The 23,588-nt window shown below is 33.7% G+C and overlaps 6 protein-coding genes across 20 annotated transcripts; 5 read left to right on the top strand and 1 right to left on the bottom strand.

The window, feature by feature from the left end:
* Positions 1-3,403: 3,403 nt before the first annotated feature.
* Positions 3,404-6,099, top strand: LOC103863705 (uncharacterized protein At1g65710). 3 transcript variants are annotated; one of them, XM_009141458.3, is made up of 3 exons: positions 3,411-3,992; positions 4,032-4,989; positions 5,118-6,099. In XM_009141458.3, the coding sequence occupies exons 1-3, from the start codon at positions 3,958-3,960 to the stop codon at positions 5,868-5,870; spliced, it is 1,746 nt and encodes a 581-aa protein (XP_009139706.1). In that variant the 5' UTR covers positions 3,411-3,957; the 3' UTR covers positions 5,871-6,099. The 3 variants fall into 3 exon arrangements, with proteins under 3 accessions (XP_009139705.1, XP_009139706.1, XP_009139704.1); XM_009141457.3 differs by having other exon boundaries at positions 3,404-4,989; positions 5,121-6,099; XM_009141456.3 differs by having other exon boundaries at positions 3,413-4,989.
* Positions 6,100-6,334: 235 nt separating this feature from the next.
* LOC103863701 (probable transcription factor At1g66420) lies at positions 6,335-16,708 on the top strand. The gene is made up of 2 exons (XM_009141452.3): positions 6,335-8,351; positions 13,026-16,708. The coding sequence occupies exon 1, from the start codon at positions 7,325-7,327 to the stop codon at positions 8,222-8,224; it is 900 nt and encodes a 299-aa protein (XP_009139700.2). The 5' UTR covers positions 6,335-7,324; the 3' UTR covers positions 8,225-8,351; positions 13,026-16,708.
* On the top strand, positions 11,608-12,550 carry LOC103863854 (probable transcription factor At1g66420). Its single transcript, XM_033289640.1, has 2 exons — positions 11,608-11,613; positions 11,754-12,550. Exon 2 carries the CDS (start codon positions 11,835-11,837, stop codon positions 12,321-12,323), a length of 489 nt encoding a protein of 162 aa, XP_033145531.1. The 5' UTR covers positions 11,608-11,613; positions 11,754-11,834; the 3' UTR covers positions 12,324-12,550.
* On the top strand, positions 13,452-14,363 carry LOC103863853 (probable transcription factor At1g66420). Its single transcript, XM_009141619.1, has one exon. It carries the CDS (start codon positions 13,452-13,454, stop codon positions 14,361-14,363), a length of 912 nt encoding a protein of 303 aa, XP_009139867.1.
* On the top strand, positions 15,665-16,609 carry LOC103863852 (probable transcription factor At1g66420). Its single transcript, XM_009141617.3, has one exon. It carries the CDS (start codon positions 15,665-15,667, stop codon positions 16,607-16,609), a length of 945 nt encoding a protein of 314 aa, XP_009139865.2.
* A 133-nt stretch (positions 16,709-16,841) lies between the features above and the next one.
* On the bottom strand, positions 16,842-23,336 carry LOC103863704 (probable glycosyltransferase At3g07620). 13 transcript variants are annotated; one of them, XM_033289636.1, is made up of 9 exons: positions 23,223-23,333; positions 23,013-23,108; positions 22,647-22,681; positions 21,483-22,448; positions 20,985-21,049; positions 18,381-19,965; positions 18,154-18,284; positions 17,721-18,066; positions 16,842-17,637 (listed from the first exon to the last, which is right to left on the bottom strand). In XM_033289636.1, exons 6-9 carry the CDS (start codon positions 18,849-18,851, stop codon positions 16,960-16,962), a joined length of 1,626 nt encoding a protein of 541 aa, XP_033145527.1. In that variant the 5' UTR covers positions 18,852-19,965; positions 20,985-21,049; positions 21,483-22,448; positions 22,647-22,681; positions 23,013-23,108; positions 23,223-23,333; the 3' UTR covers positions 16,842-16,959. The 13 variants fall into 13 exon arrangements, with proteins under 13 accessions (XP_033145527.1, XP_033145528.1, XP_033145525.1 ...); XM_033289637.1 differs by having other exon boundaries at positions 18,381-19,182; XM_033289634.1 differs by having other exon boundaries at positions 20,985-22,448.
* Between the last annotated feature and the right edge of the window lie 252 nt (positions 23,337-23,588).

Here is a 23,588-nt window from a genome sequence, read left to right as displayed (position 1 = left end):
TCAGTAACTACATGAACCGGAAAAACAAAATATAAACTATATAAACACACACAGAGATGATGTAGACTGTAAGCGGAGCTAGTTCGTCCTCCAGGCAATTCATTCTTGCTCAAGCTTCTACATACATTTTATGTGGTTTCACTGCTGCTACTACCTAATAAGTTTTGGTAGTGAAATTGGTGCAATAACCGAAAGAATATATCTAACATGTAAACTGGAAAAAATGAAAATTGATTAAAAAGGATAATGAGTCGAAGAGAACCATCAATTGGACACAAAACAATTTTTTGATACCACATTAGTGAAAATATTAATCCTAATGAAAGGAAACTTTGGATGAAAATTTGGTATTACACTTATGGTAATACACAGTCTAGGGAATGACCAAAGAAACTAGGGCAGCGAATTTAAATCATTATCCGTTGTCCCCGTCTCGTTTGATCCACTGTGGAACGGGTGCTGATCGAGTGGTTTTGAAAATTGATTTATGGGTAGGGATTAAGTGTTTTTAACGTAGGACGGATGCGGATCAATCAAATTTCAGCCGCAGATATTCACCAACACATAATTCTTTTTAAAAATATATTTTTCTTAAAACTATTTTCGTAAAAATATATATGAATATTATAATATTTATATAATTAAAATTATAAATATATTATTTAAAAATAATTAATATATAGTTAAAATAATTATTTTTAATATAATTAATATTATCTACGGATCTAGCAGTTACCGGCAGATTTTAGCAGGACGGATGCGAGTATAAGATTTTTTATTTGCAGATCATACGGATCAGACTTTTGAATCATAAAAATGATTCGATCCACAGTGGAGCGCGGCGGACCGGAGCGAATTGATCCGCAAACCTAACTATAAAAGAACCAAACATAATCAAACTGAACCGAACCAACTAAAGATAAATCAACTCAACTCAATCCATACTTTATGCATAACTCAATCGGTTGAAGTTTAACTCAACCTGAATGATTCAGTGCGATTAAAGCCAAACCAAAAAAACAATAAACCAATGTATTTATTTTTAAGTAAAAGCCATGTTTATCTATATTTTTTAAAAATAATTTTCACATTTTTAAAAAATTAATATCCTAAAGTATAATATTATATATATTCTTTATTTCTAACCCTGATGTTTTATAAGACAAAAAAAAACTCAATGGTTCATATTCTTAGCTCTTATAAGTTGTAACTAAGTTGAATAGTTTGATTTTGATTAATGGATTTTTAGCTAGAATAAATTTCATACAACGAGACTTTCATATTCTAGTTTTTTACTAAGTTAACTAGGTGTTTTGCCCGCGATGTGGGCTTAAACATTTTCATAATTTTGAAAAGTTCTTTGTACACTATATTCATCATACTAAAATAAATCATAAAATAACTTAATATTATATTTTTAGTTATATAATTAATTTTTTTATTTGATTAATATTTAACTATATAATTTATGTTTTAACTTTTTACTAAAATACTTTTTCAGATAACAATACAATATATATATAGAAATTATCTTCTTTTTTTTTAATTTTATTTTTATATTTTGGATAATTCAATATTCTATTTTAATTATATAATTAAAATTTTTATTTGATTAATATTTAGTTATATAATTTATGTTTTTAACTTTTTATATATAATTCATATTTTTAACTTTTTACTAAAAGACATTTTCAGATAACAATACAATATATACAAAAATTATCTCTTTTTATGATTATATTTTCAGATTTTGGTAATTCTTACTATTTAATTATACATTTTATTCATTAAGGGTATAAACAATATTAACCGCTATAACTTTTAACGTGAGAGCTCCGTTGCAAAAATTTACTTCGCAAATAATAGTATAAATTATTTTTAACAACTAATACAAAATCACTATATAACCAAACCGAATTAAACCAAATTAAACTAAACCAAAATTAGTTTGGGGAGATTGATTGGAGTTTAATCAAACATAAACTAACCAAACAAACCAAACCAAACCCAAAATTAAACAAAAATTCCCACACTGCCTCTTATGTTTTTGGTTTATATCAAATCACCATAGTTATTTGCTTATCTCCTAACCAAGCAATGTTATTTAAAAAAAAAAAAGAAATGTGTTGTTTGTTCAGTATTGTCTTTTGTAGAACAATTGTCACTGAATAACATTGTTATTTAATTACCATGGAAATCTTCCCAATATTCTTTTTCATAGGTGTTCAAAAAAAAAAGATTCTTTTTCATAATCGGACAAAAAAAACACATAACATGCATTTAGCCGTTAGAAATTTAAATTTACATAATTAAATAAAGATTGTTTTGAAATATTAATAAAACTAGTTGATGTCCCGCACCTTGTGCGGATTAATATATTTAAAATTTTTTAATTCTAACTTTTATCTTTATAAAATATAAATAATTCAATTAGATAAAAAATTAAATTATTATAAAATATAAAATTTTAATATTCATATTGGTAATCAATGTATTAAATTATTCTCTTTTGTTTCATATTTTTATTTATAAGATGTAGATTTTAAATCAAAATCTTTCTATAGTAATAATTAAATTACGAAATTTGTATTGAAATTAACATATATTGTATTTTAACTGAAAATAAATCATGTGGTACTGAAAGGATGATAAAAATCACAAATATAAAAGATTAACAAAATAAAAATAGCTTAGAAGTGTTCAATCCGGTAAAACCAAACTATTTAAAACCAAACCAAACCGAAATAGAGAAAATAATTTGGATTTAGTTCTACCGAATAAACCAAATGGATGTTATTTTAAGAAAGTGCAGTATATGAATATGGTTCAATATATTAAGCAATCAAACTGAATAAACCAATGAAACCGATTAATTCAGATATATTAGTATACTTATATATAATTTTTTTTAATAATCTGTATTTGATCAATAATTCCAATAAAAATCAGAGAAACTGACTATAATATTAGTCATTAAAATTATAAAATTAATATAAGATAAAAGTAATGATGATATTATCGCTAGATAATATCTATTCATAATAATTATATATTAAATATACATTTAAAAATAATAATTGTATATATATCATTTGAATAGTTAAATATTTATTAATTATATTAAATATCATGATAAATATATAAATATCAAAATAAAAATTTAAATAATAATATTAATTAAATTAATGACGTATCCTAAGATTATGGAAAAGATACAAGTAAATAAATTAACTAAAATCTTGGAGAATATGACAAATTAGCAAAATATCCTAAAATTATGGAAAAAATGACAAATAAGCAAATTAACTAAAATCATGGAGAAGATGACAAATCAGCAAATTCACTTCTCAAATAATAGTATAGATGACTTTCCTTTGGACAAAAGTTCAAAAGACAAAGCGGGGAAAATACCCTTATCGTCGATTCCTCTCCATCTCTCTCGTACACGTATAACGGCTCTCTTTGTGCTAACTGTTGGAAATTTCAAATATCACTTCTTTGATCAAAAAAGTATTTTTCAATTAACCCCAAAATTTCCAGTGTTTTCAATCTAGTCCAGAGATTGGGTATAGTAACTTAGCTTAAATTCGTTTAACTTAAATCTACGTATGAATATATAAATAAAAATATTTATTTATGTATATCTTCAAACAATTAAAAACTTATATCAATATATCTCATAGTTTTAAAATACCCAGCTTAATAAATTTTTAATGTTTTCCTTAATTATATTATGAGAGATGATGCTCTCAAGAGTCATAAGAGCGATTTTGTGTTTGGGGAGCTAAATGTGAAATTAGAAAGTAAGTAGCCAGCCATATAAGGATATAAATAAAGTAAAGCGACCTGCCACTAAAAGCATTTTAAAACGTTTTTCTTCTCCTCAGAATTTGAAGTTTTGAATTTGGTTTCTGTCTTCTCTCTCATCAATTCAATTTCTCACACTCTCTCTCTCAAATGGGTTGCTGCCTCAGCAAGAAGACTTCTCCATCATCGTCTTCCCCGAGTGGAGTATCCCCAGATCCGAACAAATCGGCCATTGATAAACCTCAGCAACCAGAGACTGAAGCACAGGCGAAGAAGCTCGAAGTAGAAGAATCAAAACCCAAGAACGAAGCAGAAAACATCAACCCGAGGAAAGAAGTGTTCGTGATCAAACATCGGAGGAGCCATGAGCGATCCAAGACGACGACGACGACAGATCCGGAGGATTCAGCTGCTTCCGAGGAGAAATCAACCGGCACTACGAATCAGACTCCAGCCGACGTAGATGCTATACTGATTCAATGCGGGAGGCTAAGCCGGAGCAACTCAGCCGCGGCGAAAACCAGGAGGTACTCCGGATCCAAGAGGAGCTTCGATTTCGACAAGAACGAGCGGAGCCGCGACGGTGACGCCGACGAAGCTGATGCGGAAGACGGAGGAGAGGAAGAAGCCGAGCGGCGGATTCATCGGCAGCGCCAACGCGGCGGCGGAGAGTCGCCTCGGGAGCGGCGGAGACGGACTCCGAGCAGAGAAAGGGAAGACTCGAAGAGCTACCGATCGGGAAGTAGGGAGAGGGGAAGCGGAAGCAGACGAGTTAGCAGATCTCCGGGAAGAAGATCGGAGACGAACCCTAACCCTAATTCGTGCGCCGGCAGTGGCAGTTCTGTAAATTCGAGTAACAACAATAGACCTGCCAAGTTCGTCTCCGTTCCCGCAACGGATAAAGACAAGAGCAACCACAACGCCGCAGAGGCTTCTATCAAACGGGTTGCTGTCAAGAGACACGTGGCGTCTCCGAGGTCACAGTCGCCGGCAAGAGCTCAGTCTCCGCAAAGAAGCAACGCTCAGCCTTCCCCGTCGAAGCTCAGGAGGAAAACTGAACATTCTCCCTACAGGAGGAACCCTTTGGGAGAGATTGATCCCAACTCTTTGGCCTATCCACAACCTCATGGCAACAAGAAGATGATGAACAGAGACAATGAATCTGCCAATCTCGAGGGTCAGGTAATGAATCCAATCAAGAGTTCGGTATTGTTGGGATGAATGTTGTTGATGTTCAAGAAACAGATGTTTCACAATCAAGAACTTGGTATTATTGGAATGAATGTGTTTTTGTAATGTTTGTGTTTCAGAAGATGAATGCTAAAACGGGTACTCAAGCTCCAATCCGCAGAAGCGCAAGCCCGAGCCGAGTCATCAGAGAGCAGCAAGAGGCAGTGGAAGAGTGTAATATAGTGGTGTCAGGAACTGAAATCCCCAAGCCTCTGATTATGAGCAGGAGCAGATCATTGAGGAAGTCACGTGATTTCGATTTCAGTCCCGAAGCATTGCTCTCAAACAACATCGACAACAACAACAATGCACCAGCATCTTACGCAGCTTTGCTTCTAGAAGACATTCAAAACTTCCATCAGAAGAGTGTCAATGTCAATGCCATCAGCTCATCTATGTCCAAAGCCTGCTCCATCGTTGAAGCAGTTTCAGACCTTAACTCCACTACGAATAAACACCAAAGAAGCGAGCTCAACAGTTTCACATCAGCAGCAGCAGCAGCAGCGAAGAAAGCGGATCTAATGGAGCCAAGCTTTGAGAAGTACGTGACTGTTAAGAGAGGTGCTTCTTCCTTGGAGGACATGGAGGAGCAAGAATCTTCCGGAAGCAACAGTATCACGGGAAGTAGCTGTGTGGTGCAACGTAAGGGATACTCAACTTCTTCTTCTTGGGAACCGAACTCAGCTGAATCGACGGATCGAGTGGGTGGGAGATCAAGCAACAAAGAACGTGATAGGAGTCCGTTTGGTGTGCAAGAGTTTGATCCGTTAAAGAAGAATGGTGTTGGAGCTGGAGGCAAAAGAGTGGCGACAACAACTCGTGTTGCGGTGTAATAGCGAATTCGTTTGTTTCTTGATTGGTGTTGTGTATCTACTCTTTTTTATATGGTTGCAGAGTAGCAAACACCTCTGTTTCGTTTCTTTTGCAACCATTTGGTCATTTTTCAATAATTTGGGTGTTTCTTCGATTCTGTCACGATCTGAATTTCAAGATTTATTTTTTTGTCTTTGTTCACACTAATTTCTGTATGAATTGGACAGAAAAGAAGCAGATTGTCTCAAAGGACCTGGTTAGGCTTTTTCTTGCATAACTACTACTACAGTACAACTACACGAAGAGCCTCTTCCCCTCCTGGATGAAGTCCCAACATCATCATCAGTGTTTCATAAAATGTTCAGATTCCTACGAAATGTGTGTGAAAGAAAGAGATGGTGTATGAAAAGCTAGTAAACATATTCCATAAGTAGAATTTGAAACAAAAGGTTCTCTCTTACATCCTCGTAACGATTCCACAGATTATTAACGGTTATGTATGTGTCATCAGCTGATGCTGCTTCTAATTCGTTTTTCCCGTGCCATATATACGACAAAATATATATATTTTTCATCTTCTGCGAAAGAGAAGGACATTCAGGAAGGCTAGCAAAATCCAGAGAGACGAACAAATCATGCAGGAAGATAGATAGTGTTTGTAAAGAGATTCTTCTACCAGTGGTTTCAGCATTAAGTTCATAATATTTCATTTCAAGGTTCTTCAGAAGTTGCATAAGCATTGGTAACTCTGCATCAACCTCATCATGATGATCAGGCTCCTCAGAAACCAAACCTCCTAAACTTCGTTTCCACACACAGAAACCATTTGGTCTATAACATCACAGAAATCATGATCAGCCTCCTCAGGAAGCCTGCGCGATAGTTAGAAATTCACAGGAGGCAACCAAAACCAACCCGATCATCGAAAGCACCAGAGAGAAAGAGCCAAGAATCGTAAGCAGATGGGTGCGACAAGACCAATGATCAATGGCACTGACAAGTTATCATCATCATTACAAGACCCACTGGCGTATCTCTATCTCTTGTCTGTTGGTAGCGCAAAGCTTCTGATACAGATTGGGGTGATATGGGTGTCGGATTTTGTAGAAGCCTATTTAAAGAATAATTAAAATGATTTAACTATAAAAACTAAAATACATTTATTCGAGTTTGGCAAGAAAAAAAACGTTTTATATTTCTTTGAAACACCAATAAATATTACAATTAATTTGTCTTTTTTTTAAAACGAAATTAAATTTGTCTTAGATGGTACTCTTCCTCATTTTTCATAAATACATAATTGCTTTTAATAAGTTTAACTTGAAATCAGTTACAAAAAAAAAAAAAAAGTTTAAACTTGAATTGGAGATTAAGCAAACGGAAGAGTCTTCCTGAATTAAGTCGGAATCTTTCTTAAATTTGGAAAGAGTGAGTTCTTGACTTGTTGTACTGTAAAGCCAAATCTCACAGTACAATGGCAAATAACCTCAAGCACCCATTCGAAGATCCACCCTCTTCAAGCGCCGGTGAGGAAGAAATAGAGACTGAAGAAGAAGACCAGCAGCATCTGCATACCATCTTTTCTTCAGAAGAAGACGAACCCGAAGATCCTCCACCGAGATCTGTCTCTAAGAAGCGTCTCTCAACCAACGTGAGTAATTCAACGAATGTAGCCAAGAAAATTTATAGACAAGGTGGGAAGATGGGAACTACTAATAATAATACACCATCTTTTGCGAGAGTGTTTAGTGAGAAAGATGAGATTGTTTTGTTACAAGGTGTAATTGATTCCCAAGTGGAGAATCCATTAAAATATAAGCGCAGTTTCTACCAATCAATGAAGGGTTCTTTTAGCTTCGATGTTACCTTGGTTCAGTTCAAGGACAAGATCCGTAATCTGAAAAGAAAATATAAAGCCAAAGAGAAGAGCGGTGAACAAGCTGCTTCTGCTTCGAATCCGCATCAACAAAAGTGCTTTCAGTTATCAAAGGCTATCTGGGGAGCTGATGGGATAGCTTTTGAATCAAAGGAGAGTGAGAGGGGATTGACAAAGAAGCGTGACTTGGTCACTCCAGGTATGGGTAATAATAATGCTCAAGAAGATATGGAGAAGGCACCACTTGTTGAGAAAGAATCTACTGATTGGGATGATGAAAGTTCTTTCTTTCTTGGTATGGATTTTCTGAAAGAGAAATGGACCAAGTTGCCTGCTGAGAGTAAGAAGGGAACCCAAGAGAAGATGAAGAAGTTGCATGCCAATGAACTTGAATGTCAAAAATATGAAGAGATGCTGAAGGTTATGAAAGATAAATGTGCACGTGACAAGGTAGAGCTCTTGAATGAGGTTACCTCTTTGATCATGGCAGCTGATTAGATCCCTGTATAGTTTTGTTAGTTATTGGGTTCTCTTTTTTTTTTTAGTTGCAATGGCTCTCAATGATCGCAATATATATATATACATATATGTTTATGGGTTTTATTTAGATTCAATGCTTTAAGTGTTGTATTAAAACCAACCTAAGATTTTATCTTTCTTTTGTGCTTTCGTGGTGTTTGTGTGTTAGCTTATGATTCTCTATTTTTGGAGGATTGTTGCTTATGTGTGAAAACAACATATCTTTGCATCACAAGCAAAACAAGATGTCGTTTGAAGTGCTTTTTAGTCAAAGGTTACACCAAATGAGCAAAATACTATAAAGCTTTTGTTTCAGTTTATGCACATTTTATTCACTAGTTGTAGCCTCCCCCTTGACATTACCAATCTGATATACAAACTCGTGCTATCTCACTATATCCTTGGGTCACAAGCATGAAAAGATATATAGCTAAAGAGCTCGATTGTGGGAGAGAGTTTTTAAGCTGACTTACCACAACCTCTGTATTTATCTCTGCTACGCCGCCGCTTCTTACCTTCTCTTGTGAGTACCTTGTGAAGGAGCTGTTTGTTGACGGCGAATGTTGAGTTGTGAATACGAGTACCTCCGAGTAGATGATCCTCTTTGTCGACGGCGGCTGCGATGATATCCTCAGTCTGCTCGAACGCCGCAATGTTGGCAGTAGAAAAAAGCCATCTTCTTCTCCAAATGCATCCCCTGCAAGTCATCTTACTAGTCTCCATGATTCAATTAGAAATAAGTTTAAAACTTTCAAAGTGAGAGGTTTATAGATAAAGAAAGGCGTTCAAACTTGGGCTAGTGCGTCTGTGTCTCTACTATAAACTAGCTACATTTTTTTTTTCTTTTCATCTGATACAAAGAGTCATTTATAAAGAGGAAATATTATGACAGTTTATCATATCTTAGCGAGTCTACTTATAAAATGTTGCCTACTCCAAGTTTTTCCCAAATGGCTCAGGGTGTAGGGATATCAGAGTCATAATCGATTTTGTCCAGTGTTTGAATAGTTAGAGCATCTCTAACCCACCTCTATTTCTACCTTTATAAGACCATCTCCAATGGTACACTATAATTTTCTCTATATTTCACTCTAAAATAAAGTAACTCTATTATAGAGTTAGATTTGCTCCAATGGTTCACTTTATAATAGAGTGAAATATAGAGTATTCTTAGTTTTTCACTCTATATTTGGAGTAAAAAAATAAAATTACTCTATATTTCACTCTATTATAGAGTAACTCTATTATAGAGTGAACCATTAGAGCAAATTCAACTCTATAATAGAGTTACTCTATTTTAGTGTAAATTATAAAGGAAAAAATAGAATCTCCTTGAAGATGCTTTTAGCATTTAGAGGCAAAATCACTCCAACCTATCTCTATTTTTGTCTCTAAAATAGAGATTGTTATTTTCTCCTCTATTTATAGAGGAAGAAATAGCATTCCTCTATATTTTGCTTTATATGTAGAGATCTCTATTTTAGAGAAATACATTGGAGTAAAACCCACCTCTATTATAGAGTTCCTCTATTTTAGAGGTAAAAATAGAGAAATACATTGGAGATGGTCTTAGAATTGGTATATTGCTAATTTACCGAAACTGTGTTGGTAAATACAATCTCATGTGTTTTGTTTCTATTATAAAGTAAATTTCTGTTGTCATTGAATTTTATTTCAACTCCACTGCATTTAGAGTGAAGAATATAATATTGAATAAAAATTAAATCATTACTCTATTTTTTACAAAAAAAAATATTCTATTCTAGAATGATCCATTTTTACTTTATCATGAAATAAATACTATAACTATAAAAATTAAATTTGTGTGTTTTGTAACACCAAATTAAATTTGTCTTAGATGGTACTTTTCCTCATTTTTCATAAACACGTCACCACTTTTAATAAAGTTTAACTTAAATTGGAGATTAAGCAAAAATCTGGAATATTAACCTATTGGATAAACATTAGGAAACCGAAGAGTCTTCCAAAATTAAGTTGGAATCTTTCTTTCTTAAATTTGCGGAGAGAGAGAGAGTTCTTGATTATTAGACAGAGCAAAACAGAGTGAGTCTAAGAGCATGATTATTAGTAGGACTAATTTTTAGTCCTTAGCTTATTTTATTATTATTTTGATGTTAAGAGACAAAATTAAGATACAATCCCAAAAGTGTAGATTATTGGTAGGACTTTTAGTTGTTTCTTAGTAAATTAATTATTTATTTTAATAAGTAATAACATTATTTTTGGTAAGTATATATTTTGATAAAAAAAAATATTTGACATATATTAATACTTTGATGTTTGATTTAACTATTTAAAACCATAAATAATAACTAATTATGTTGGTTTTAGATTAACAAAACATACACTAATAAATATTTATAAGAAGTTTATACAGGCAAAACACCTAGTTAAAAATAAAACATATAACATTAAAATTGAAAACATAAGAAAAGTACAAAGTTGAAAAAAAAAATAAGGAAAAAAAATTACAAATACCAACTCATCGTTCTCTCTCGATTTTCCTCTCCCGAAATATCATCGTTCTCTCCACAACACGACACGTGGCTCGTTAGGACGACCACAAAAAGTTCTTAGTTAAGCGACGTCCCACCCTTAATTGTCTATTTTTCATTTAAATTTGACCCCTTTATTACTAAGATATTCAGCCTGGGACATTGATAATCATGCTCTAAGCCCAGACAACAAGCTGCAATCATCTCAAGCCCACATCAGTTTGAAACACCCGCGCAACGGCTATCTCCTCCGTGTGAAGATAAGATTTGCAAAAGCAAAGTACAGCTGACGAAAGCAAACTCTCTGCACCGGTACAGTCGATTCTTAGCCTTAGATCTTGGAGACTCTGCAAGATGAAGACATCTGTCCTAACTCTAGGGTTTTCACTTAGTTGTATAAATAAAGACTTATGTGTAACAATCGGTGTTTCAAAAAAAAAAAAGTGTAATCGATGTAACTAAGATGAATGAAAATCATATTCTCAGTAAAGATTCAAGCTTTGTTTCTAAACACTTTTATTGACTTCTTGAACAGAAAGCTCTAAAGCTCCAACACTCATAGAATCCAAAAGCCAAATCACACTACAATGGCGAATAACCCCAAGCACCCATTGGAAGATCCACCATCGTCCCCATCTTCAAGCGCCAGCGAGAAAGAAATAGAGTCTGAAGAAGAAGAAGAAGAAGAAGGCCAGCATCTGCATACCATCTTTTCTTCAGAAGAAGACGAACCACCGAGATCTGGTTTCAAGAAGGATGTTTGTGGTTCCAGCGAGTCTCAGCCGACAGGGAGGAAGCGTCTCACAACCAACTCGGCGATTTCGAATGTAGCCAAGAAAGTTTATACACAAGGTGGGAAGATGTGAAGTAATACACCATGTTTTACGAGACTGTTTAGTGAGAAAGATGAGATTGTTTTGCTACAAGGTATAATTGATTCCCAAGTGAAGAATCCATTAGACTATAAGCGCAGAGTCTACGAATCAATGAAGGGTTCTTTTAGCTTTGATGTTACCTTGGATCAGTTCAAGGTCAAGATTGGGACTCTAAAGAAGAAATATACAAGGAGTGAGATGAGGGGTGGAGAAGCTTCTCTTTTGAATCCTCATGAACAAAAGTGTTTTCAGTTGTCAAAGGCTATTTGGGGAGCTGATGGGGTAGCTTTTGAATCTTCCATCAGTTATAACAGCCAATCGAAGGACAGTGAGAGGAGGGGATTGACAAAGAAGTGTGACTTGGTCACTCCACGTATGGGTAAGAATGCTCAAGAAGCCAGTAAAAGAGGAGATACGAAGAAGGCACCACTTGTTGAGAAAGAATCTACTGGTTGGGATGATGAAAGTTCTTTCTTTCTTGGTATGGATTTTCTCAAAGAGAAATGGACCAAGGTGCCGACAACTGAGACTACGAAGGGACCCCAAGAGAAGATGAAGAAGTTGCATGCCAATGAACTTGAATGTCAAAAATATGAAGAGATGTTGAAGGCTATGAAAGATAAATGTGCACATGACAAGGTGGAGCTGTTGAATGAGGTTACCTCTTTGATCATGGCAGCTGATTAGATCCATGTATAGTTGTTAGTTATTGGGTTCTCTTTTTTTGGTTGCAATGGCTCAATATCATCGTCTATATATGTTTATGGGTTTTTATTTGGGCAATTGTCAATAATAGCACCTTTGAAGTTTATGTCTCAAAAATAGCACTAGAAAGAGAAAGTCACAAAAATGACATTCATTAAAGGGTAAAATATCCCTAATACCCTTGGTTTAAAATTAAATAAACAAACAAAAATAAATAAAAATAAATAAAATAAAAATAAAAAAAAATAAAAAAAGAAATTTTTTTTTTATAGTTTCAGATTATATGTTTTCAGATTCGAAATTTTTATAATTTTTTTTTTTCGAATTTTTTTTTTTCAAATTTTTCTTTTTATAATTTAAAAATACTTTTTGAAACTGTTTTTAAATTTTTTATTTTTTATTTTAGTATTTTTTTAATAAAATTTTAAACCTTAATTCCAAAACTCCATCCCTTAACTCTAAACCCTAAGATTTGGATTAATTAACCCAAGGGGGTATAAGTGTATATTTACCTCTTTAATGAAACCTATTTTTGTGACTTTGAGCCTTGAGTGCTACTTTGGGAACATAAACTTGGTTTGGTGATATCCTAGTCTTTTTCTCTTTTTATTTAGATTTAATGCTTTAAGTGTTGTATTAAAAACAACATAAGATTTTATCTTTCTTTTGTGCTTTTGTGAGTATTTGTGTGTTAGCTTATGATTCTCTATTTTTGGATTGTTGCCTATGTGTGAAAACAACATGTCTTTGCATCACAAGCAAAACAAGATGTCGTTTGAAGAGCTTTTTGATCAATGGTTACACCAAATCAGCACATACTACAAAGCGTATTATTAGAACTCCGTTTGAAATGTTTATTAGTTTCCTAATTGTTTTTTTTTTAGTTTAAAGTTATTTTATATTTATTTAAAAAATTAAAAGGAAAGTGTATTTAAATATCAAGCTGTAATAATTTTGGCTTAAATATGATATAAATAAAATATTAAAACTTAAATTAATCATAAATGACAATGGGAAACGGAAGACTCTTCCATTTTCAAAACCTTCCTTATATTCGTTAAGAGATTTATTTTGTTCATAAAACCCTAAAGCTTTCAGCGCAACACTTCAATGGCAAATAATATGAAGCACCCATTGGAAGATCCACCATCCCTATCTTCAAGCGCCGCCGGCGAGTTCTTGTTCATTTCATCTCAAGAAGAAGATGAAGAAGACCAGCAGCATACCATCTTTTCTTCTGATGAGGGCGAACCCGAAGATCCTCCACCGAGGAGTTCCAGCGAGGCTCTGCTGTTTGGTAGGAGGATCTCAACCAACGTGAGATCGAAGCGAGCCAGGAGAATGTATACACAAGGTGAGAAAATAGGAGCAGATCATAGAAGACTGTTTAGTGAGAAAGATGAGATTGTTTTGTTACAAGGTGTAATTGATTCCCAAGTGGAGAATCCATTAGGAGACAATCGCTCACTCTACGAATCCATCAAGGGTTCTTTTAGCTTCGATATTACGTTGAGACAGTTTAGCGAGAAGCTTCGGACTATGAGGAGGAAATATACAACTAAAGAAATGAGGGGTGAACAAGCTTCTGCTTCGAATCCTCATCAACAGAAGTGCTTTCAGTTGTCAAAGGCTATTTGGGGAGTTGAAGGGATAGCTTTTGAATCTGCTAACGGTAAATCAAAGGAGAGTAAGAAGGTTGACTTAGTCACTCCACGTAAGGGTAAGAATAATGTTCAAGATGGTAGTAAAAGAGAAGATATGAAGAAGTCACCACATGTTGTGATAAAATCTGATTGGGATGAAAGTTCGTTTTTTCTTGGTATGGATTTTCTGAAAGAAAAATGGACCAAGGTGCCCACTGAGACTAAGAAGAAAACCCAAGAAAAGATGAAGAAGTTGCATGCTAATGAACTTGAATGTCAAAAATATGAAGAGATGCTGAAGGATATGAAAGTTAAATGTGAACATGACAAGGTAGAGCTGTTGCATGAGGTTACCTCTTTGATCATGGCAGTAGAATAGATAAAAATATATTGGGTTCTCCTTTTTAGATGCAATGGCTATGTGATCGCAACATAGATTCAGTGCCTTTGTTGTTTTAAAACCTAAGATCTCAACTTTTTGGCATCTTTTTGTGTGTTTGATTAGCTTATGATTTTCTATTTGGATTGTTGCCTATGAAACGAGCAAATACTATAGAAAACTTTGTTTCAGTTTATGCAAATTGTATTCACTAGTTGTAGCCTCCTCCTAGACATTCCCAGTCATCATCGAAAGCACCAGAGAGAGAGAGAGCCAAGAATCGTAAGTAGATGGGTGCTATAAGACCAATGATCAATGGCCTCACGTTAACTTACGTATCATTAGAAAACCACTGACGTATGTCTCTGTTGTCCGTTGGTAACAATCCTCAAAGGAGCTGTGGGTTGACAGCGAGCGTTGAGTTGTGAATACGTTGCGCCGCCCGCCAGTACCTCCGGGTAGATCCTCTTCGTCGACGGCTGTTGCGATGATATCGTCTGCTAGAACGTCGCATTGTAGGCAGTAGTTGTTTACGAAAAAAGAAAAAAGTTTACAAAAGGTTTTGTGTGTTTTATTAACTTTCAAAACAGTAAATTTAAATATAATATATATTACATATATAGCTAAATCATAAATATATAAAGTAGAAGAATAAATTATTAAACTAAATACTTGACAGTTGACAAAAAAAAAAACTAAATACTTGACAAGAAAGTTATTAAACTAAATACAATTTTTGAAATAATTTGTAACTTGTTGACAAAAAAATAAAATAAATAATTTGTAACTGAACATATTTTATTTAGAGTTCTCGGTAACAAGCCAGCAAGGGTTAATATAACCGACGACGAGACTAGCTAGATTCTACCAAACATTTCTGGCTATCATATGCAAAGGTTAAAGCGATGCTCACAGGAGCAAGCATGGTAGGAATATTCACCGGGCTTCTCAAGATGATTTCATCACCTGAGGTGACAGTACTGTAAAAAATAATTAATTGAGATGGTGATGACGTCATTGGAAGACTCGCGAACCAGATACATTCCAACCACATATTATTTTACACGTGTTTTCCACTTTCACTTTTATAACAGACTCTATGTTTGTGTAATTATTAGCTTGCTCTAAACTAAAGTGTGTCGTGCACGACAAAAAGAAAAAATCCTTCTAATGTGTTAAGAAAAGCACAGGGAAACCGAAGAGTCTTTAGCTTAAGAGTTAAGAGTGAGTTCTTGACTTGTTGTACAGAAAGCACTAAAGCTTTCAGCACTCATAGAATCCAAAAAGCCAATCACACTACAATGGCAAATAACCTCAAGCACCCATTCGAAGATCCACCATCATCCCCATCTTCAAGCGCCGGCGAGAAAGAAATAGAGTTTGTTTCGTCTCAAGAAGATGAAGATGAAGAAGGGCACCAGCACACCATCTTTTCTTCTGATGAGGACGAACCAGAAGATCCTCCACCGAGGAGTTCCGGCGAGGCTCAGCTGTCAGGGAGGAAGCGGCTGAGTGAAGGGATCTCAAGTAGCAACGTGAGTTCGAAACGAGCCAAGAAAGGTCAGAAGATGGGAACTAAGAAGAGACTGTTTAGTGAGAAAGATGAGATTGTTTTGCTACAAGGCATAGTTGATTACAAAGGGAAGAATCCATTAGAAGATAAGCGTTCACTTTACGAATCAATGAAGGGTTCTTTTAGCTCTGATGTTACCTTGGATCAGTTCAGGGACAAGATTCGTCATATGAACAACAAATATACAGCTAAAGAGAAGAGCAGTGAACAACAGGCTTCCATTTTGAATCCTCATCAACAAAAGTGTTTTCAGTTATCAAAGGCTATTTGGGGAGCAGATGGGATAGCTTTTGAATCTGCTAACGCTAAGTTAAAGAAGAGTGAGGGGAGAGTATCAAAGAAGCGTGACTTGGTCTCTTCACTTAAGGGTAAGAAGGCTCAAGAAGCTAGTAATTATAAAAGAGGAGATATGAAGAAGTCTTCACTTGTTGAGAAAGGATCTGATTGGGATGAAAATTCTTTCTTTCTTGGTATGGATTTTTTGAAAGAAAAATGGACCAAGCTGCCAACTGAGACTAAGAAGGGAACCCAAGAGAAGATGAAGAAGTTGCATGCTAATGAACTTGAATGTCAAAAGTTTGAAAAGATGTTGAAGACTATGAAAGATAAATGTGCACATGACAAGGTAGAGCTCTTGAATGAGGTTACCTCTTTGATCATGGCAGCTGATTAGATCCAATGTATTGGTTTCTATTTTTAGATTCAATCGTTAACATGTTAACTTTCTCATGTTTCTTTTTGTGTATTGTATTAATTAGCTTATCCTTCTCTATTTTGGATTGTTGCTTATGTATGAAAAAAAAATGAAAGTAACACCAAGCAAGCAAATACTATAAAAGCTTTGCTTCATCAGTTTATTCAAATTTTATTCGCTAGTTGTAGCCTCCTCCTAGACATTCCCAATCTGACATGGAATCATCTTTGTATTATTTGAAATATTAACTAACTTAGAAGTTCGACAACGTTACAAAATGAAAAGTTGTAACAAGCCCTTAAAATATTCTCACATACATATATACTAAGTCAATGCCTTGACTTGGTTTTAACCCTGTTAAGTCGGCTGTGCCAAACAGAATGCAAAATCATATGAAAGAGATCAAACTTGACAGGTTTCTTGTGCCACAGGAAATGTTGCTGAACAGTCTTCACCCTAGCTTGCATGCCAATATATCTCTCTTCAGGTATAGACACCAGAATGTTCCTCAGATTCTGTATGTCTTTCTCCTCCACAAACACCGCGAATTCCTCCCAATTCAGAACCTCGAAAAAGGGAGGCACGTAGTTGTCAGCAATGATAACAGGAACACATTCGTTGATTATAGCTTCCACAACCCTTGGCGTATGGACTTCATAACCCCTTGCACATATACAGTACCTGCTGCTCTTCATGTATTCACGGTACTGTTTCTTGCCTTGAGGGTCACGAGGCATTGGGCCGAAGATCTTCATGTCAGGTGATTTGTTCTCCCAAAGCTGCACAAGGATCGGTCGGAGATAGCCATGCATGCTTCCAGCAAAGAATGCAAGAATCTTCCTCTCTGATGGAGTTTTGCCTCCACGGTACTCTATAGGAGACTCGGCAGAGCGTATATACGTGACCGGTAGAGCTGTGTCGATCCCAATTCTGAAGCCTTGTGCAACATTTGAGTTGCAAAGTGCTCTGACACTGTTACTCATGTGTTTCTTTGTAAGTTTGTTGCCCTGAAAATAACATGAAGAAACAATGTTCCTTGGCCTCACCTTTAAGCTATAAAAGAAAGAGAGAAAGAGAATGATGTGTATACCCAATCATGACAAGCAACAAGAAAGTGATCGGCTCCAGCAGTTCGGTTCCAGAACTTGTACTTTGCTGCTATCAAATCCACATATTCCTTCAAATGGTCTGCGAGACCCTTTGGTGTCTGAAAGTCCAGTCCCAGAGAGGTCCTGAGAGCTTTAATGCTGACAGGTATGTAGAACAAATGAGCCTTCCTCGGGTCTTTTACTAGAAACTTCTTGTTGCTTTCCATGAGTTTCATGAACCAACCTTCTGAAGCATAGATTCCTCGAGGCATGGGCCTATGGAATATAGGTTTCTTTCCTTCCTTATACACATAAACTCTAAGTTTCCTCTCCATCAAGTCGTAACTCCTAGATAAGTATTAAGTATAACACACTGTGAGTCTTTTGACATATCACCAATCCTACTCCAAACATACCAAAGTCTCAACAGCTTACCTTAGGAACTTGGAGATATTTCGATAAACGGAAGCATCGAGTCCAGGAGACTCATGAACAACAGAAGCGTTCTCAATCTCGAATTTGGCAGAGAGCATTTCAGAGTCTCGAGCAGATGACCAACGAGGCTTCTGCATATCCAAAAGAAAATTAGACAAAACATTACTTACCTTGTCTAATAGACAAAGCCTTAGATGAGAAAAGTCAACAATGAAGAAGACTCTTACAGGGGAATGAGAAGAAGAAAGACTCCGGATCAGCAATGAGTTCATCTGAGATATGGAATCTGTGGCAGCTACTTGCTTCTGTCTTTTCAAAATAGGCAAAACATTACTCCTAACCAAAACCGAACCTTCGACCGCCATTTCAGGCTTCCCCAATGATACATTTGGTGAAGAGTTAATGGATACATTGAGTTCTACTTTTACATTTTCTCTAGAAGAACCATTGTTTCTTGTCTCCTCTTCATATTCATCATCATCATCGTCACTAGAGAGATTTATCTCTGTTTTAACGACAGAGACTACTTCATTGGAGTTAGCTACGATCCCTGAAACATTAACCGGAGACAAGCAAAAAGAATTGCGACAGGGGATACCGAAACAGAGAACAAGTAGAACAACTAAACCAACGGTAACGATGATGCCCGACAGCAATCTGCGGATGTCGAATCTCTCCAATCGAGTGAGTATTCTCATTGCAGCAAAGGAATTGACTCTTTTTTGTCTCTCATACAGACGCAGTCTCCATTAGACACAAGAAGGTGTTTAGACGAAGCATCGATGGATTGAGGAGCTTACAGATTTGGTTGCTATGGAGAAAGTATCACTGTAACTACAATGTCGTCTTAAATTTCTTTTCTATCGAGATGGAAAAAGCTGGAAATGAAGAGACATAGCAAAGGATCCCGACACTGTTCCGTGGAAGAAGATCTTCAACGAACCCAGCTACAGTGAAGCGACTGTGTCTTCTTCACTCTTTTTTTGGTCAACTCTTTTTCTTTTCTCGATCTTCACCCATGTTAGTCGTCTAGTCCAATCAAATATTTTTTTCATCTTTTATAAATGTATAATCTTAATATTATTATTACAAAGTTTTTTAAAATATATAATTTTCATTTTATTGTTGTCTGTTATGTAATTCTATAACATTATTTTTATATTTATTATTCCGAATTATTAATATATAATAATTTGTTTAATACATTTTACTTTGTTATTTTTTTTTAAAATATTTACTAATATAACGATTAAATAACAATGTCAAATAATAAATTAGAGAATCTTTTTAAAAATATGTTTATAAGATCTATCTATATATATAAAAATATGTTCGCCTCCCTCCTTTGATGCCACGTCATCAAGTCGTGCGTTATGGGAGTGACATGTGTCCTATTTTATATTTGGGGTCAAAATAAAACAAAAGGCTGTCAGGGGTAATTGAACTCAGCACTTCCAGCACTGGTAATCAATACTATTAAAACAGAAGGCCCTTTTTTTGAGACACCCTTTTGTTTCAACAATATTTACAATATTCTGCCACTGGAATATTTTAAGCTATGTTTTTAATTAAATTCTGTATTTTTTGAATTTCTTTTTATCTAAACAGCATTAAATCCTTTTATTTAAAAAACAACACCTATGTGTTTAGCGTTTCCTTCCTATCGAACCATAATGTAAGATTACATATCAACAGCTACTTTTAAAATAAACTTCAATTAATAGACATATATGTACAAAATCTTTGTATATTGATAATAATATTCCATGTACACCAAAGCTTCAACGTGTTTGTTCTTATTGGATTCTGAAGCTACCAAACAAAAACAAAACATTTTGTTACTATCAGTGTATCGACCATTCGTCACTTCCAATCAATGTTTTGGTTACAAACAATTTCACCAGAAAACTTACATGTTACATTATTCATATCTTTGTAAGCTAGCCATTTTATATGTATAGTATGAGATATAAACGAACACATAACCCCCAAAACCTCTTTTATATATAATTTATTAAAATTAAGAAATTTCATAAATACCAATTTTTTTTTCAAATCAATAATCATAAATATCTATACCAATAAATAAAAAGCTAAATTTTAAGCAATTTAACTTAATTTTTGGAAGTTGCTTAAATAACAATAGCGAATTAAAGAAAATTATAAATACTTGGTCGATCTTTATATTTTCATATCTTCCAAATATCACTAACAACCAATCAAAACAAGAAACCGCAAATTTTGGTACTTTAAATCTCTATTATGGAATAAAATTTTACATACATAAAAGTTTATTCTAAATCAAAAGCTAAAAATAAGGTAAAATAAACTAAATTTTCGGAATTTCCATGCATAACCATGTCGAATATACTAAATCATAGATATCAATTTTTTTTCAAATCAGTAACCATAAATATCTATACCATTAAATAAAAAGCTAAAATTTAATCAAATAAACTAAATTTAGGAAGTTGCTTAAATAACAGTAGTGAATATACTTAATTGTAAATACCTGCTCGATCTTCATATTTTCATATCTTCAAAATATCAATAACAACCAATTAAAACAAGAAACCGCAGAATTTGGTAACTTAAATCTATATTATAATATACCCAAAAATCTTTTTTTCTATAACTTGCATAAACTTGATTCACAAGATATATGATTTTACTAAACTACCGGCTTATAATCTCTAACTGTATTGAATTGAAATATCCTAAATCCACGATCTTTTCTTTTTCTATATATACAGCATTTGAACCTCAAATTCAAATACATTGATTTCAAAATGTATCTCTTATAATGTTTTCTGAGAAAAAGATTTGTGTACCTTGATGAAATTTAACCATGGAAAAAACTTGGTGGATTGAAGCCAAAGTCATCCCCACTTGGAAACTGTTGAATGTCAGGGTTTGGTGAGAGTTTAGAGATCATATTTGCATACAAAAAGGTAAATAATGCGACTTTTGTAAGTTTTCATTTACGATTTGTTTTACTGACATCGTGAATAATGTATGTGTTGTTTTAAATTTCTTCCAGGGAATCATAATTCATGCTACTTGTAGGAATAACTATTTGAAATCTTTGGGAACAATCCAATTTTGTTTTGAGTGGAAGACTAGAGACTGAATTTTCAATTGGTATTTTCTTTATTTATCCATATTTTACTATATTTATTTTCAGATGAATAGTATTAATATCCAATTCTGTTTTGAATGGAAGACTAGAGACTGAATTTTTAATTGGTATTTTCTTTATTTATCCATATTGTACTATATTTATTTTCAGATAAATAATATTATTCTTAATTATTTTCTTAAATGTTTACATCGTTGGAAAAGTCATAGATGTTGGGGAGCTTCGAATTCTCCAATCTAATGGAAAGGAGTTAAAAAAATCGAGTTCACCTGAAAAAAACATAGGGTAATATATCTTAAATCATAGGTTTTTTTAACATATCTTAAATCATAGGTTCAACCGTGAATTTATAATAGGAATCATCAATCAGGATACGGTCCCCATTTGCCTACCTATCCAGAATAAGTTCCATTCCTAACACAGTACTACTAATAGTTCAGCTTTGAATTCTCCAATCTAATAGAAAGGAGTTAAGAAAATCGAGTTCACCTGAAGAAACATAAGGTAACATATCTTTAATCATAGGTTTTTTTTAACACATCTTAAATCATAGGTTCAACCGTGAATTTTTAATAGGAATCATCAATCAGCACACGGTCCCCATTTGCCTACCTATCCAGAATAAGTTCAATTCCTAACACAGTACTAATAGTTCAGTTCTATTCACAACTCAGTACTAATACGATTTGAGTAGTAATCTATTACGTGATTTACGTTAGTTACTGACTCATGCCATCACAGTACTATCTTAATCTCCTTATTTGTTTTTTCTTAACGTATATAAATAATCTGTAAAAAACATTAGATTCTTGGTGTTGCAATAGTGTATTTAACATTAACATTTTGACCCAAGGAAGCAATGAAATGGATATTAAATAGTATGATGGTATTAAGAAGAACCCTTATCTTCCTACTGATTGTTTGTATTGCACAGCGTACTCTAACAACATTTTGTATTCCCTGAAAATGATCACAATATAAAATTATTTTTTTTCTTATAAAGAACTATATGTATATATCTCGATATAGTAAATAATTGACAGTTAAATATTGAAGACATGAATCATAAACACCCACGATAGTATTTACCACAGTCATTGTTTAATGATGAGTATTTTTTCATTTGTAGAGATGTTTGTGAAATCCCGTTGGCAAACTTCAGAGTAAAAACAAAAGACAGTAAGAATAATCTGCTTAAACAAAATTTTTAAAAAATACAAAAAAATACGATTATTTGGAGGAAAATAATAATATGCTTTAAATAAAACATTATTTTATTTTTCTTATTGTAAAACAATTATATATTTATAAGAATCTACAATTTTAACAAACATATCTACATTTAAAAGTATACCTTTCGATTGTTGGTGTCCATATGAATTTGTACGGCTGAAATTTTGGAAAAGAACTTATTTACTTAGAAGTCATAGCAACACACGTTTCCATCATATAATAATAATAAAAAATACTTCATACCAAAGTTTTTTAATAATAACGTAATTGTTAAATAAAAAAATGAGAAAATATGTTTCTCAAAAACTATTTATAATTATTTGTCCGGATATATAAATATAACTATATTTAAATTTGTAAATATATACATTTTTATACCAAAATTATGTTTTATAAAATTAAGACACAGAATATTAACTTAATCAATCCTTGCAAGAGAAAAAAATATATAAAAAAAAATGGTATCTGAATATTAACTTCATCAAACCTTTGGAGATTTTCTCATTTCGATACCAAATCGAACGAGCTCACCAATATCGGCTTGTGAATGCCTCAGATCCTAATCGATTTCATCCGATATTTTCTATTTAAGCCATCCGAGAGGACATGCAAAAGAAATCAAAACCCAAAGAATGACCTTGGGGCTTTGAATTCAACTGAGTATCAACAATATATGTACATAAAGGAAATGATTTACCTTGGAGATGCCGCTGAGTTTTATTGTGGAAGACCCGGTTGCTTTCTTCAATCGCCATTTGAGAGTTATTTTTTTTACAAACCAATGCAGGTGTCTGAAACATGACTAAGGAAAAAATCTTTAAGTCTATCGATTAACAGTATAACATAGAACTGGCTTGGGCCAATTAAGTTTTATTTGGGCTTTTCTTAAGGTATTAGATCCAAAAAAAACAGCTCATCATGATAATTAGTTAAAAATTATAATAAATTATTATTCTGGTCCATTAACCAGCTCAGTCTTAATTAGATAAAAAATTATTTAATTATAAAATATAAACATTATAAAGTATTGCTATTATAAGCATTATAAAAAATGAGTAATTTA

The sequence above is a fragment of the Brassica rapa genome, chromosome A04 (genome assembly GCF_000309985.2).
Source record: "Brassica rapa cultivar Chiifu-401-42 chromosome A04, CAAS_Brap_v3.01, whole genome shotgun sequence".
NCBI classification, from domain to species: domain Eukaryota; kingdom Viridiplantae; phylum Streptophyta; class Magnoliopsida; order Brassicales; family Brassicaceae; genus Brassica; species Brassica rapa.
This window is presented reverse-complemented; position numbering and strand designations above follow the sequence as displayed.

Coding starts and splice junctions, on each gene's coding strand:
- LOC103863852 (XM_009141617.3), top strand. CDS start 15,665: ATGGCAAATAACCTCAAGCACCCATTCGAAGATCCACCATCATCCCCA.
- LOC103863854 (XM_033289640.1), top strand. CDS start 11,835: ATGAGGGGTGGAGAAGCTTCTCTTTTGAATCCTCATGAACAAAAGTGT.
- LOC103863853 (XM_009141619.1), top strand. CDS start 13,452: ATGGCAAATAATATGAAGCACCCATTGGAAGATCCACCATCCCTATCT.
- LOC103863701 (XM_009141452.3), top strand. CDS start 7,325: ATGGCAAATAACCTCAAGCACCCATTCGAAGATCCACCCTCTTCAAGC.
- LOC103863704 (XM_033289632.1), bottom strand. CDS start 18,851: ATGAGAATACTCACTCGATTGGAGAGATTCGACATCCGCAGATTGCTG. Junction 18,067..18,153: donor AATATCTCCAAGTTCCTAAG/GTAAGCTGTTGA, acceptor ATACTTATCTAG/GAGTTACGACTTGATGGAGA. Junction 17,638..17,720: donor TTGTTGCTTGTCATGATTGG/GTATACACATCA, acceptor TGTTATTTTCAG/GGCAACAAACTTACAAAGAA.
- LOC103863705 (XM_009141456.3), top strand. CDS start 3,958: ATGGGTTGCTGCCTCAGCAAGAAGACTTCTCCATCATCGTCTTCCCCG. Junction 4,990..5,117: donor CTGCCAATCTCGAGGGTCAG/GTAATGAATCCA, acceptor TTTGTGTTTCAG/AAGATGAATGCTAAAACGGG.